The 15,888-nt window shown below is 32.9% G+C and overlaps 1 protein-coding gene across 1 annotated transcript; it reads left to right on the forward strand.

The window, feature by feature from the left end:
- The first annotated feature begins 6,101 nt into the window (after positions 1-6,101).
- On the forward strand, positions 6,102-15,664 carry Mapmodulin (acidic leucine-rich nuclear phosphoprotein 32 mapmodulin). The gene is made up of 5 exons (XM_023165838.2): positions 6,102-6,332; positions 6,642-6,805; positions 12,713-12,925; positions 13,130-13,401; positions 14,306-15,664. The coding sequence occupies exons 1-5, from the start codon at positions 6,285-6,287 to the stop codon at positions 14,350-14,352; spliced, it is 744 nt and encodes a 247-aa protein (XP_023021606.1). The 5' UTR covers positions 6,102-6,284; the 3' UTR covers positions 14,353-15,664.
- The last annotated feature ends 224 nt before the right edge of the window (positions 15,665-15,888 follow it).

Here is a 15,888-nt window from a genome sequence, read left to right on the forward strand (position 1 = left end):
ATAAAGGAAAACATTCGCATACCAATACAAGATAGTAAATATTGCCAGATCTTTAAACGTCTACACAAAATATAAAAGTTTTAATATTTTCAACACTACTGTTATTTGTGTCCGTGCATGCATGAATATTAAAAAGCAGTTGCCAATTAACTTATCAATAACTTTATATAATGAAATTATAAAATATGAATAAAATACTGTTGATGCTGATTCATATTTCAGCGTTATCAGGTTTCTGTAAGATAATTCTAAATCCACTTGTCTACTCCAATTTAAAATAAACATGAAGAACCAGGTGTTTTCAAAATGTTTACGCAACCTCTCCAAGACGAGACCCGGTGCTCCAATAAATCACCCAGGTGCCCAAGCGGGCTCTCTGAAATAATAAATACAAGAAAAACAAAAACCCCCACGGCAAATCATCTCCAAATCGATTATCGTTCCCCAAGATTTCCCGCATATCCAACTTTAAAACGAAGAAAAGCCCTTCTTATTAAAACCCTCGAACCGTTTTCCGTGAAATCCGAGTTATGGAAGTTGTTTCTTTCCCAAAGCTCCTGATGCGGATTTTTAACGCTTTGTTCCACAGTTATATCTGCAAAAGTTACAAGCCAGAACACCTTCGGAATCGCCGGGCTTTCATAAATATCAATCGCGGGTGGCCGGGCCGTCCACCGGTGGAGGTGTTATCGAAGCAAGCTGGGAATGCGAGACACGTACAGGAGAATTTTCAAGAGAATGGCATTAGTGACTAGAGGGCGTAGGATGGGCGAAGGAGATTTCGGGGTTGAATCTTCGCTGAACTCTATCAGGACGTTCAGTTAACGATACTTTCGATTATTTCGGAAAATCTATCAGCATATTGGTCTCTCTGATGGACATTCATTGCAGCTTATGATGAATTTCATGACTATAATTATTGTTCTAAGATATTCAGAGAGTAGTCCTAACACAGGACACATTTTTTTTTATTTGAGTAGAAAAACCCTTGGTTGCTTTTTATTAGTACAGGGCTATTCAAATTCGTTTCTGTACATGGCGATCTCGTAAACGATAAGAGATAGGGTGTCGGTTAAATTGTGGCAAAGTTGCGTATTTGAGAGACCTATTCAATAATGTAAAAAAATCGAGTATAGCTCTTTTGGTTCTGGAGATATACAGGAAAAACCAAAAAATCCCAATTTTTTTTCTATACCTTCCTTATTTGCAGATATATTGAAAATCTGTCTATACTTTGCTATTGGCACTTGATGTGGGCTATCAGAATATGTCCAAGAATCTTTTATACAGGGTGTCATCTGACTTGGGCCACTCCCATCTTTGAATTTTTAAATACGGACCTGTATTTTTTGTTGTAGTTTTTGTATCGTCGGCGGTTCACTTCATACTGAGAAATTAAATTAATTTTTTTATTTCGGGATGTTTCGGTAATATTTGATTATAATTGTGTGAATTATTCCTTTTTAAATTACGGCCCTAAAAATTGGTTGACTGAGTTGAATAAAAACACAATAGCCACTTAAATAGTCCAAAATAGTAAGATCTGGTTATCTTGCAGGCCATCTTATTGGTCCATTATCTGTCTCGAAATGGAAGGACTCCAATTCGAACATTTATTGCGCCATTAACTTTTTTGTGTATATAAATTACTTCATTTCAATTTTCATTACAATTATAGTGTTCGTTTCGGATGTTATTATTGCTATCATTTCTTTTTCTGCTCATTAAAACACATATAATATATTTTTGTTGAAGATATGTTTCAGATAATCATAAATTGTTTTCTTATTCGAAGTTAATTGTAAAAAACGCTCAGAGCGATGGAAATATGAAAAGATATGAATAGGTACCTAAAAATAAAAAAAAAACTCTCTAAAAACTCTACGGTACATAGGGAGACGTGAAAGTTGCTATTTTGTTTTTATTTAACTCAGTCAACCAATTTCCAGGGCCGTAATTTAAAAGGGAATAATTCACCCAATAATAATCAAATATTACCGAAACATCCCGAAATCTAATATATAAAAATGGATGTTTGTTGGTTGGTTGGTTGGTAAGTGATAAACTTCTACATCGCTCAACCGATCGTGATGAAACTTGACATGTATATGTAATTTTTCATAGAGAAGGTTTTTAGGCTATCAATTTTTCTGTAACTCGCCACTAGATGGCGCTGTAGAACAATTTTTTGGAAGCACTATTCTATAACGCTGCGCACGCCTAAATTTGTTGATTCTGATTCTGTCAAAACATTGGAACAGCAGCGAAACAGCAACATAGTACTAGTATAAAATAAAATTTAATTTCTCAGTATGAAGTGAACGTCTACGATCCAAAAACTACAACAAAAAATACAGGTCCGTATTTAAAAATTGAAAGATGGGGGTGGCCCAATTCAGATGACACCCTATATAAAAGATTCATGGACATATTCTGATAGCCCACATCAAGTGCCAATAGCAGAATGTAGACAGATTTTTAATATGTCTGCGAATAAGGAAGATATAGACAAAAACTAATTTGGTATTTTTTTGTTTTTCCTGTATATCTCCAGAACCAAAAGAGCTATATTCGATTTTTTCACATCATTGAATAGGTCTCTAAAATACGCAACTTTGCCACAATTTAACCGACACTGTATCTCTTATCGTTTACGAGATTCCCATGTACAGAAACGAATTTGAATAGCCCTGTATATTTCGTTAGTTTCTCACAAAATACTCCATTTTTGTATTGACAATTCATATTACTTTAAGAAAACATTTTGATATTTTCGTTTGATTCATTTTTCATCATCATTATTTTTATACTCGTTCGATTCCATATATTCCACTGAATATTATTCAAAAATTTGCATGGTATAATGGTTTGAGAATATGTTTGGATGCTGTCGAATTTTAGAGATTTGGACATTAATTGTCAAGAAAACCAACGAATTGAGGACACGAGATTAGAGAAATGAGTAAAATACTGAAAATCAAATTGAAAAGTTCGGAACATTCAAATGATTAAAAAAAAAACAAAATAATATCAAAATAATAAGAATGAATAAGTATACCTATTGGGTTTATCAATAAAACATCAAATAGGAATGACCCTGTATTCTAGATTATCATTTTATTCTAATATAACTATATCTGTTTAAAATATGTTTAAATCTGTTTAAAATCTGTTTTTCCGTTAATCAGCTGCCGCCCCCATACGAACGACAACTCTCAGAAGTTGAGAAACTTGTGCGAGCTAAGGACTAACGAGGTCTTACCTTTTAACGTGTGATTCCTAACACGTATATAATGGAAAGGTTGCGAATATGAATCATATTTGTACTCGAATGACTAGATATTATGATATATATTAGTCAGCTGATTCTGGGCATTCATCAAGATAGCATGTTTAACTGAATATAAGTAAGTCTATCTTAACTGGTCGTTTTAACTTGATGCCCTATCCTAACAGGTTATGGACCCAAGATGGCGCTCAGTCGCCATCTTGAAAGTTTCTTCTGTCAATTTCACTTCAAAATAAAGTATTCATGCATTAATTTCACTAACCCAAATTTAAATTTTTTGAGTTGACCCGTTCAAAAAATAAAAGGGTGGGGGGGACATTGAAGAAATGCACTGTATATATAATATGTGCTGTTTTCTACTCGACTGTTCCAATATCATGTGAATATGATCTGACTAGAATAAAAATTATTATTATTTTCATTATCGTATACGAACAGTGGTCCATCGATCGAGTTATTATATCTTATGAAGAAGAGTAATCAGAGAGTTTTTTCTGCTACTGCCGTATAAAAGTTATGTTAACCAAAGCATCATCGAATGTGGACCAGTTAAAATCGTTCTGAACCAAAGTATAATAATGACCTGAATTAGGAGTTGAAAACCACTACTCACGATTTGAAATAATATGCTCACAAAATGTGTTTATCGGTATGAATATACTTCGTAACAGAGCATACTCAAAAAAAAGCAATGTGATCGTATTTGAAGCATTTCATCTTCATAGTAGAAACTTTCAAAAAACAGCAATATCCTGGTTTTCAGATGACAGTCAACTACCATATTTATCATAATCATATTGATTGTCCACGTCTCGAAACTAGTGCCCAAACCATAATCTAAGAATACTTTTACGTGGCTCATGCATTTCCAGCTTCCACAATCTTTGAATATAACCTGATGTATTCAATGAATTTGTATCTTTTCATTTTGTCAAAGAAAAGTTGAAGTGATCAAATGTGACCCAAGTACCAAGTACATGTATTTGTTGATCCCAAACACATTTTGAATATTCTCTACTTATTCTGATTCTTTTATCTCTTTCCATTAATATCTATGTTGATTTACCTACTTGATAACAAGGATATAATGATTGAAAATTTTTTTTCTTTCTTCTCAGGGTCACGAGAAGTCATACATCTTCATCACCTCAAGGTTATTTTAAAGAAGAGGTGACGAAACGAAACCGACTCTGATGAAAAAATAGACAACTGAGATAGGGAGAATTTCGTGACGTCATTGGAAGGAAATCAATTTGACCACGGTCGTTATCGGCACGTCTGTCCTCCACCATATCAGAAACGAAACTCCAGATACCTATATTTCAAATGGGCTACATGACATTTCAAAATGGCGCTGCACTGCGACATATTTCTAAAAGCAAGGTCATCCTCAGGCTTTGATTCCTGGGTATTGGTTTCCAACGAGAAATATCCAAAGTTGAATATATGTGTTGAACAAATGCCTTCGTATTTTGGTTCAACATATTCATGCGAGTCAGCATTTTTCCTACTTAAAACAAACAGAAAAAAATATCGTTCTCGCTTGACAGACGCTAATGCATTGAAATCTTTAAGGTTGGCAGTTTCCAACTACAGACCTGATTTTGCTAATCTAGCGGAAGATGCTAATAGGTACGCAAAACTCGCACTGATAAATAAGTAGTGACTAAGAATAATATTTAGTTTCATGTTTTTCCCCTGAATAAAATAAAAAATACTGCATGATTGTATATATACTGAACTACGATATTTCATTTAAGTTTTCAAGAAGTACCTATGTAATTGGTAGATCGCACAAGGTTTCGACAATGATCACCCCTGGTATATAGACTATCGATTCCATTTTCGTGATAATTTTACTCCCTAACAAAAAATTCTTATTTTACTTTTTACTGCTGGAGCATGGTTGATTTACAAGTCTACCTACATATTTTTTTCTATTATTAGCTGATTCAATTTCCAGTATTTCCATTTCTATTTTGTATTTTCTCATGATGAGGACATTTTCTACATTCATTTGCCATAATTTAGTATCAAAAATATTTAATATCTCGTCATATTCTTTTCTATTTGAGTTGCACAATTTCAACCAGTAATTTTTGATTTTGATAAAAAAATTCTTCTTTTCTCTGTTACGGCGCTTGGTACTCGTCTTAGAATATCTAACGCCATCTATTGGTGAAAGGGAAATGATGAATCTTGGATGGTTGTTTAAAGAGATCTTATTTTCTTCGGAAAATGTTAATCCTAAAAACAATAGTGCCATCTATTCACAAAATATTGCAAAACAACTGCTATAGATATCTTTAATTTTCTTAGAATTGGTAATTGTCAGGTGTGAAAATTGAGAAAAGAATAAGAAATTGGTTGATTATCATATGAACAGAAGCCAAATTTCATGAACAGCAACCAAATTTCCAAGAGTAATTTCATTTATTGCCATCTGCTGGATAAAATTGCTAAACAACGCTACAAATGTGTTGCGGCTTGCAGAAGTTAGAAATTCCTTTATGAAAGGCGGTATGCTGCTGCCATCTACCCATAAATATTTTTTATCATCCAATTGGTTTTGAGATCTGATATAATGTTTTTGGAAGTGGAACCCACTGGTACATGTCTTAGACCTCACTGTAGAGCTCTAATAATGATAAAAATATCATGTACAGTGTCAAATTTGGTAGAATTGTTAAGCATCCTGCTCCGCCATCTATGATAGTATAAACGTACCTCTACCATAACCCTAAAATATTTCCGGATTTCTGATTGGTCAATAACTCTCCCGCCACCTCTTTCGACAAATGTTATTGTTGGTACCCCTCTAATGCGCCATTGACAAAACGCTTGGTGGCTAATCGATGTTCCTGTGTCTTCGATGTCTTCGTAGTCTTCGTTTTCTTGATCGAGTTTTGTAAAGCCTACTTTTGTCGTCGAGGTTACGTTTCAGGCTTGATTTGTGTTTTATTGTTGCTTGTGTTGGGAAAAGATCCGTTTTGGAATGGAAAATCGTTTAGAATTAGAAAAGCGTGGCAAAAAGCCCGTAGAAGTGAGTATTGTTCATATTTTTTTGTTATTATTGTTAGAAGTTCTAGAAGTGTTTTCATATTTCGGGCATGTGGGACAAATGTTTCCATTATCGCACCGGTCTCATACTTTTTTAGAATATATTAATAAGTAATGTAATTTAAGATAATATCACTTTGATCCAGATAACATGTTCAGATGATTATTACCGGTTTTAATAAAAAAATGTCACCACCATAATGAAAAAGCAAATAAAACTAATTTTTGAATAATCCATCCTTTGGAAAAGGGATAATGGGATTTCGCCTTTGATTTACTTTTTTCTCCACAGATTATTGAGCTTATTTTGGATAATACTCGAAGTACTTCAATAGTTGGTCTAACAGATGAATACGTCAATCTTCAAATCCTATCCCTTATCAATGTTGGCCTTACATCCCTCAAAGGATTCCCCAAACTACCCAATCTGAGGAAGCTAGAGCTAAGTGACAACAGGTAAGAAAAAAAATATTTCCAAAATATATATTTTACCAAAACACTACCAGGTATTGTTTTCTGTGACTTTTTGATATAGCCTCTTGATCCTTCCAGGGGGCTTAGAGTTCTAATTTTTCCAGACAGGCATTTTTGTCATTAGAAGATGGTACAATTAATTGCAGTTAGTAGTGATTTCAATTTTGTCTTGATGAACATGTGGTTATTGAAGAACGATTTCAATGAAAGCTAATCTCTAAACCTATAAGTAGTTGTAATCTGAATATATCAACAATTTTTCTATATGCAGTTACTCCTTATATAAACACAAATTCTTTGCTGCATGTTTATTTCCCCTGTAACTGAAAAACATTCACAAAACAAAATTCTAGAAGTCATCAAATATAGGCCGATCTCTCTCCTACCTACATTTCTAAGAAACAAAAAACTGGGTTCCAGTTTATCCATGAACTGAATGATTTGACAAACTTTCTACACACACATTTTCATGTGGAAAATAGTAAGTAATATTTTATTTTATGATGTCAGGCATGACTTTCACAATGATGCTATTGCACCTAATGAAATATAACAAAGTCCCGAACAGTTGTAAAACAATCAAATGCCCGGTAGTGTTGATATCACATACGAATCTTACAAAAATCTAGCAAATAGTTCAATATTGTATTCAACATGTTACTGTTAACTGTTAGCAAAAAAGTATCGCTTATGATTATTCGAATTGTAAAATAATTTATTGCACAATTAGGATGTTCACTCAAATTCTCCAGAGTGATTACTTGGCTAGACTGAATCACAATTTTTTAACATTCAATCTCAACTGGCTCATCAAAATATACCAGATGTGAAGATGAAGAGTGGCAATGAATTTTCTACCGTAGTACATACCATATGAATTTGAGATATTTCTGTACCATCTGCAAAAATACACATTGAAAATCTATCAGACAAGGGAAAAATTTGTGATATGTTGTCATATTTGGGTGCATTTCTTCTCAACAAGTAAATTACTTATACACACTCTATGTTGTACTTTTGCTTCAATATGTATTGGGAATAATATCATTGTTAGAAAGTTTTTTTTTTAAGTTTATGTATCTATCTGTCTATGTGGAGTGATGAAAAACATATCTTCTAAAAATGCTTTTGCACACAATATGAATGACTATTTTTTGGATTACACTCAAGCTTGGATTGATAAATCATGATTTGATTGAAATGGCTCTCCTTGTATTTGTCAGATAGAAAATTCATAAAGTCATGCTTCCAGTCGTGCTTCCAAAGTCACGCTTCTTTATTTTGACATGAAATGTTGAAATAAGGAAGCATTCCAACTAGTATAACAAAATGGACAGATTAATGGACCAATCATTAATGGTCCATTAATGATTGGACCCTGCTGATCGTATAACTAGAGTACCTTCATTTCAGGCTTCACTCTATCACTTGAAACAACAGTATTAGGATTAAGCTTCAATTTTTAGAATTAAGACGATTTTAAATCGCACAGGTCTGAGGCAAAACATTTTACAAGAATTAAAATATTAACATCACAAAAAAGAATATTTGAAATAATCATATTCAAAACTTCCACAGATTCATAAAACTGTTTGAGATCAGGAATACTTACATTAAAATCTGACTTTTGCCATACGAGCACATTTCCACTGCAAAAAAAATTCATACATTCTACAATTCATTGTCACCTATTTTGTATTAGTTAAATCTTATTTATTTAACATGTATGTAATTCGTTTTATCGTTTTTTATTAATTTCTGTTTAATATTCACAATGTGTCTTTCTCATTGTATACTAGCAATTTATTTTTTCTCCACACTCTGTTACTTTTCTTCGTTGTAAAACTGATGAATATGCAATTCAAATGAAACATACCTTGTGTCAGTTTTCCTGAGCAACTTCTTCTCTGACAACTTTTCTGTTTCTTATCAAATATTGCTATATCCTATACTAAATGTTTTTGAAGTGATAACTTCTTATGGGATGGTAATTCGCTTCGTTACCTAACGTGTTACAGCTCCAATCTGTCTGGCTTTCCTTTCTCTCATGCATATATCAGCGGAAGGCAGGCGCTTCTCTTGTCGGACAGACGCTAAGTGTGCGATAAACATATACTGTGAACAGTATTATAAAAATCTAACCAGCAAGAACTTAATGAATATTCTTTTATTATGTGAAACGTGGCTTGAAAATTGTGATATTAATTTTGTGAATGTACATTATTAGTATCATCTAATCCTACAAAAGTAACAATTGGCTTATGAAAGCTATAACATACCCACATACACAAAATAATCAATAAAAGATTTTATTAATGAATAACCTTTCCTTACATATACCTTACATATTCCTTACAATATTATTATACATAAAATTTAAGTAATAACCTAAGCTTTCCTCAAGTTAAACAATTTCAATAAGGTTCAACTTAGAGTAGTTTAAGTTATCACTTCTGTCGGGCGTCCCGAGACGCACACGTTTTCTTTTAATTAATATTACAAATAAATTATTGCATTTTTCACAATAGTGGATATCATTTATGATGGTGCAACAGCCATATTGCTTTGGCTGGGAAAATATATTGTATGTCAGTTCTTGGATTCTCCCATTCATTTTGTAAATTTCCAGAACTATTCAATTTCACACAAAATGCATAAATACCTTTTCAATAATGATGAATATGCTTCATTGTCATAAGATAAACTTGTTTATGAAGTTTGACAAATAGCGTTCAAATTTTTAGATACAAATCAATAACAAATGAATTAAAAATTATTTTATTTATTTATTTATTCAACAGGTAACCAACAATTTTTATACAATATATTTACCTTAGAAAGTTAACTATTCTAGTATCTACTTATCTGATAAATCAACCTATATATAGAGAAAAAACTATTTATTGATGATTTTCACTATAACGGGTTTTACAAAAACTGCGACATGCGTTTTGCTACACAATAGCTTCCTCAAGCATAAACCTCTATATATAGATAAAATTAAAATGAATTGTGATAAAAAATAGTCTTATTAGAGAAATATTATATCTGCATGTGCCCGTCTTGTACTGAGTTTGAGCAAGCCAACAGTAGAGTGAATGAATTCTAGATGGCATATTTATTTTGATATTTGTTCTGAACTTTCTTAATTTTATGACTGTGGTTGAAGTAAGTTGGAAACCAAATACAGGTGCAATACTCAATCACATCTTACCAATGCAAAGTATAGTATTTTAACAGAAAAAATGTTGGTGAAATCTTTAGTCGACCTGCATAAGAATCCTAACATTTTCATTGCTTTGTTAGATATCTGTTGATACTGTTAATTAAAGTCCATCTTGACGTCCATCATATCACCCAGATCTCGTATACATTTTGCCACATTGACATACATGTAATTCGCCTTCCAATCTGAGAAAGATTTAAGGTCCATTTGAATTTTGCTCACAATCTTTCAATGAATCCATTGCCCTGAACATTTTTAGATCCTCAACAAACATCAGTATTTCAGAGTAATTTTTTCTTTGATATCATTTAAAAAGATATTGAAGAGAAAAGGTCCCAAAGTGACTGTCTTGAGGTACTCCTGAGGTAACAGATATCTCATGCCAAAGATTTGATAACTTATCGTCTATAAAATATACAATACAAATAAATATACCCGTATTATAAGCAAATGAAGCTAATGAAAAATAATACCAAAAAGAATACTACAAAATCGTCTATCGAGAAGAAAAGTTTGTACTGTCTTTCTAAAGATCTCGTTGAAGGAGTTTGCAGACTATGTCAACTGGCAGATGATTTTATATTTCAGTCCCGTTATGAAATAATGAATCAATAATTAGAGTCGAGGTGTTTCACTGTTTCCAATGGAATGAGAAGTGATAATTATTTTGAAATATGTTCTATGAACTATTTATAAGATGAACAGTACAATGACAGTTATTCTTTGGCTTCAGCCTTACAGAATGGTTGTACATGCTTCAAAATGGAAATCCATATCGTAGCTGGGAATCTGTCAATGCTTATCAGGCAGTTTTCACAAGTTTGAAATCCATCTCCGCAGAAACTTCTCTAACATTGCTGAATGTTAGAGAAGTTTCAGCAAGCTCCCATTGTCTGAAAAAGTATCAACAGATTTAAAATCTAGCAGTGGAAAATTAAATGAATAAAATATCAAAAATACCACGGCTGAAATATTCGGATGAATCAGTAATGAAATAATCGATGAATTAGTTGAATTAATATAAAAAAAATGAAATAAACAATGAGTATGAAATTCTAAATTTTAAGAACGGTAATTTATCTTTGGCTGTTCACTGTTATCATCAAAAGACGATCATGATTACTAACAATTGAAATGTGAAGTAATTGTTTTTGAATATTTTTTTCAGTAATTTATTGTTTCTCCTTTTTTTGTTTTCTTTATCATTTCTCTTTTTTAATATTTCAAGTTCCTATAATTTGTTATAGTTACAAATTAGCATTTATATTTTTGAACTTCGTATTCTCTTGGTCACGATACGTGTAGTATTTCAACTACAACATTATTTTTTACTTGTCTTGTAAATTTCAAATCTGTTGTTTAGGCAATGTTTAAGATTGTCGCCTACTTGTCCGACAGCACGGCACTGACCGTCGCCTGATGGTTACGGGTAGTAGCATCGCCCACTTGTCCAGCTACAACCAGCATACTGAAGGTGTTGTTTGTTATAATTCAAGGGAATTTCAGTTGACATACAGCGGTGACATCAACATGTCTATCACTAGCAGTCCTGATGAAGAAGTCGTAATTATAGTGGCCGCAATATTGAATGTAGAAGAATATAGTCACAAAAAGAATGTTGTGGGTCCATCCCATTATTCAAAAGAGGGCAAATCTGGGAGAGTTTCATCATCTTTTCAACGACCTGAAAGAAGACGACACATTTTTCCAGTATTTCTGAATGACCCCAGGCAAATTTTCAAAACTTCAGGATATTCTAGTACAACTCAATTTTTCCTCGTCCATTTTCATAGGTACCGTCTGACACTGTGCTGTCAACTGATGAAATAACAAAACAGAGAGACAGAAACTTCCCTGACACATTTGGACAAGTTGATGCTGGCAAGCGCTGGCCGGCGACGCGCTCACTTGGCCAGTCCGTCACAGCACGTACCGTTATTTGCCGGACAGGATCGGAGAGCTGGAATCCTTTCTGGCGGCGGACGCTCTTGGATGTGCCGTGCCAGGCTAGTGGGCGGTTGTCCACTGATTTTCATTGTTCCAATCCTATCCGTATTTTGACGGGACGGGCCGTGCTGTGCCGGACAAGAGGGCGACGAGCTTTAAAAATATGTTTTTTCCGTTAACCAGCTATCGCACCCCTACGAACGACAACCCTCAGAAGTCGAAGCTTGTGCGAGCTAAGAACTAACGAGGTCTTACCTTTTAACGTGTGATTCCTAACACGGGTTGGACGATAGCAAGTGAAAATCGAGTGTTCAGCCTGGGGCTTGAACCATCGGCCGATTGACTGGGTGAACAAAGCACCCACGTCGGAACAGCCCGGCTACCGACCGATCTCAGTTGTTTCTGAAATGCTTTAAAGAAAACTATTTTGCAAACTACTGAATCATTGATGATGAAATCTCTTTCACTATTGTTGATCTTGATATTTTCAAACACCTTGAACAGGAATTATATATTTCCTCGGGCATATTTTCTGAACATCAATACTTCAAAAGTTCCAATAGAAGTTGTTTCATATAAAAAAATTATATTTCTAGTGTTACTGAAAATTCTTATTTTATGAAAAATCTAGACCATATTTTTGTAAAAATTATTTTGTTGAAATTGAATGGAACTTGAATGTATTTTTCAATTAATCATTTATTCTATACATTCAGGATATCCAATGGCTTGAATCTCTTAGAAACCAGTCCTAAATTGACCTATCTCAACCTGAGCGGAAACAAAATCAAAGACTTGGATACTTTAGAACCTTTGAAGAGTTTGAGGTATCTGAAAAACTTGGATCTCTTCAATAATGAGGCTACTTCTACCGATAATTACAGGGAGAAAGTATTTAAGATGATACCAAGCTTGAAATATTTGGATGGGTAAGTTGAAATATAATTATTTCTTGAAAGAAGGTAAAACTGAATAATTTTTCAATAATGATATATTTGTACTAGCAAATGTTCAGTGTAGAACCTTTCAGTAATCTGAATGCAAAAGAAATGTATGGATAGTGGTGAAAGTGTTTTAGAAAAAAATGCTGAAGCTTCACCAGAAATTTTGTAAATATGTATATATTTTTTCAGTTTTGATGAACAAGATGCTGAAGCTGAAGAAGACAGTGATATTGACGAGGAAGTCAATGGAAACGAAGATGACAGCGAAGAAGAAGAAGAAGGATCTTCTGAATCTGGAGAGGACATGGATGACGTAGGGTTAGGAGCAGTATACTCTGAAAACCTCGATGAGCTGTCAGATGAAGGGGATTATGAGGCAGTTGAAGAAGAAGAGGATGAAGATGGTATTGAGGAAGAAGAAGATGAGGACGCTGCTGAGGAAGAGGCTCAGCGGGCTGAAGGTGAGTGTTCCATTTTTGTTAGGCTATAAGTAATGGCAGTTCACTTACACTCAATCCTTGACATTATACACAGTTGAATTGTACATTGCCCCTGGTTTCAACTAGAAGAAATTTTGGAAAGCAGAAAATCTGTTCATTCAATCAATCTAAAAAGTCATCACCTAGTAGATACCAAAAAAATTTGAAATTAAGGATGATCAAATACTCAATCTTGTATATTTGAGACATTTATTTTTCTACAACAGTTGCACAATCTTCTATTATAAATGTTACATTAAATTCACATTAAAAAAGGTGATATGAAAAATGAAACTTCCTATGTATTTATACGACTTGTATTTGTAACTAGCATACAATAAACTAGATTCATTGTATCATTTGAAAATGTCTTTATAGGACAAAACTGCAGTGACGTTAGTGACAAATACAATGGGTATTTCTCATTTTTCATAATGATCTCCTACCATGTAGTAACGGCTACATCCATCAATTTATTGAAAGATGATATTATTTTTAATCCACAAAATCGTTTATTTTGTGAAAGATATTACATGTGAAATCATATATTTCATTCACGAAAGAATTTTTTAAATTAGGATTTGTAATTTTGTTATAACATTTTATTCCAATATATTTTGGGGAGTATGATCATCCCTGAGGATACTATTGGATACTGAAACACGTGTTTTTTGAGCAGCCTGAAATTTCCAATGATTCAGAAAGAGTTCAATTTGTTTTAGTTTTTTTTTTCATATATATGCATTGAATATTTATATGAAACACACTGACCAAATTGAAGTTTGATTCTATCGAATCTGGAATTGCAAGCTCTCATAATTTAAGAGTTGTAAAAATTAACATATGAGATCAAATTATAAAAATATTTTTCTTTTTTTTTTTTTAGTCTCAAGGGGTAAAAAGAGAAAGCATGAAGGCGACGATGAAAACTAAAAATCCAGATTGCGTACATCATCAACTTGTAGTGATATGAACATTTTTATTATCGACCAATGAAGTGTCTCCAATTCGGCGAGAAGAGACTTTTTCAGTGAGTCATCACCCCTGGCTGTGGTTTCATATTAAAAAAAGTTCAATAGTCGGTTGGTATCGACACTCTAATTCTAAATTAATGTCCAAAAAGTATTCCACATGCAATTATAAATTGAAAGGGCTATTTTCCAAGGAATAGGTTACAATGGAAAAATAAGACTGACGGTTTCTAGAGTATTATGGGAAACATTCAAGGCAGGTTTTATTGTATTTTACTTTTTTTTTTGACTAGATTTTGGAGTGTAATGAAATGGTTTTAGTTGAACCATGTGCTTGCTAGAAAACAATTGAGAAAAAAGTCTCAATTAGGAAATTCAGATATTGGAATCATTCTCATCAAGTAATCACACTTTGAGGTATCGTAAAGTACATGGGTTGGTGTCAATTCCCACTAGCAATACTTTCTCTCTTTTAGTCATCCAAAGGCAGAGCCTTCAAGGATGGGGGAATTTTGAACTACTTTTTTATATAAACCGAAACGTGCAATCTTATTTAAAAAACACTTTTTTGTAGAGGAGTCTAAACTTTCTTGAACTCTTACAGCTTTCAAACCTTCCCCAGTCTAAAAAATAAATATCAGAACATAATAGAGGAACTGGGCAACTGTAATCAAGGGCAAATTGAAAAATTTCATATCATCAGCTTCTTGAGAGAATTCCAATCAGTAATTTGAGGTCATTCACTTTTTTCCTATCAAATAAGATGAGATTGATTTAAAATATTAATTGTTGTAATGGTCAGATCTTTTCTGAAAAGGGATGACGTTTCATCTTGATTGATGGACAAAAATTTATAAAATGAATAATTACATATTGGACTTTTTCATGGCCAACTTTTCAACTCAATCACACTTGCACACATTCTCTGTTCTGGATTTATTTTATTTGAAATTATGGAAGGTTGGAAACAAAGAAGGATTCACGAAACATGCACAAACTCTTCGACACAAAATTTTGTTTCATATTTCCATGTTACATTTTCCTTGGCCATAGCTCACCAAGAAATCAATTCTAAGATGTTGTTTTCGTAGTGAAGTAACAGCCAGAAGTTGTTAAAAAAGTGAAAGTCAATGGTATAGTTATATTTTGTACATCCATTAATATCTAATGTCTAGTAATTTTAAGGGTGTTAACATACATATGAAGTAAGTTACTGTTTTTTATTGAATTGTGTTATATCCTGAATTTTCTCAAATTAAATATCTTCCCATGGATTTGTTGAGTTGTTTTATAATAATGCTAAATTCTTTATTGCTTGGAGATAATTTACCTTTTATGGTTGTCATCATATTTCTAACCTATTCTGTTTCCTGATGGTAAAGAATAATAAATGCCAAATGCTAACATCCTAATTTATGATAATTCGATCGTTTTATTACTTGTAGTGGGGTTGCTATGGATATTTAATAAAAAAATAGTTGTTCAAACTAATAACTAT

This window comes from Leptinotarsa decemlineata, unplaced genomic scaffold (assembly GCF_025532065.1).
Source record: "Leptinotarsa decemlineata unplaced genomic scaffold, Ldec_3_MD MMD2_tig00026328_RagTag_RagTag, whole genome shotgun sequence".
Classification (NCBI taxonomy): Eukaryota; Metazoa; Arthropoda; class Insecta; order Coleoptera; family Chrysomelidae; genus Leptinotarsa; species Leptinotarsa decemlineata.

Bases quoted from the DNA above. Each gene is read 5' to 3' on its own strand.
- Mapmodulin (XM_023165838.2), top strand. From the start codon at position 6,285: ATGGAAAATCGTTTAGAATTAGAAAAGCGTGGCAAAAAGCCCGTAGAA. The intron at 6,333-6,641 runs GTGAGTATTGTT...TTTTCTCCACAG, and splicing joins GTGGCAAAAAGCCCGTAGAA to ATTATTGAGCTTATTTTGGA. The intron at 6,806-12,712 runs GTAAGAAAAAAA...CTATACATTCAG, and splicing joins CTAGAGCTAAGTGACAACAG to GATATCCAATGGCTTGAATC.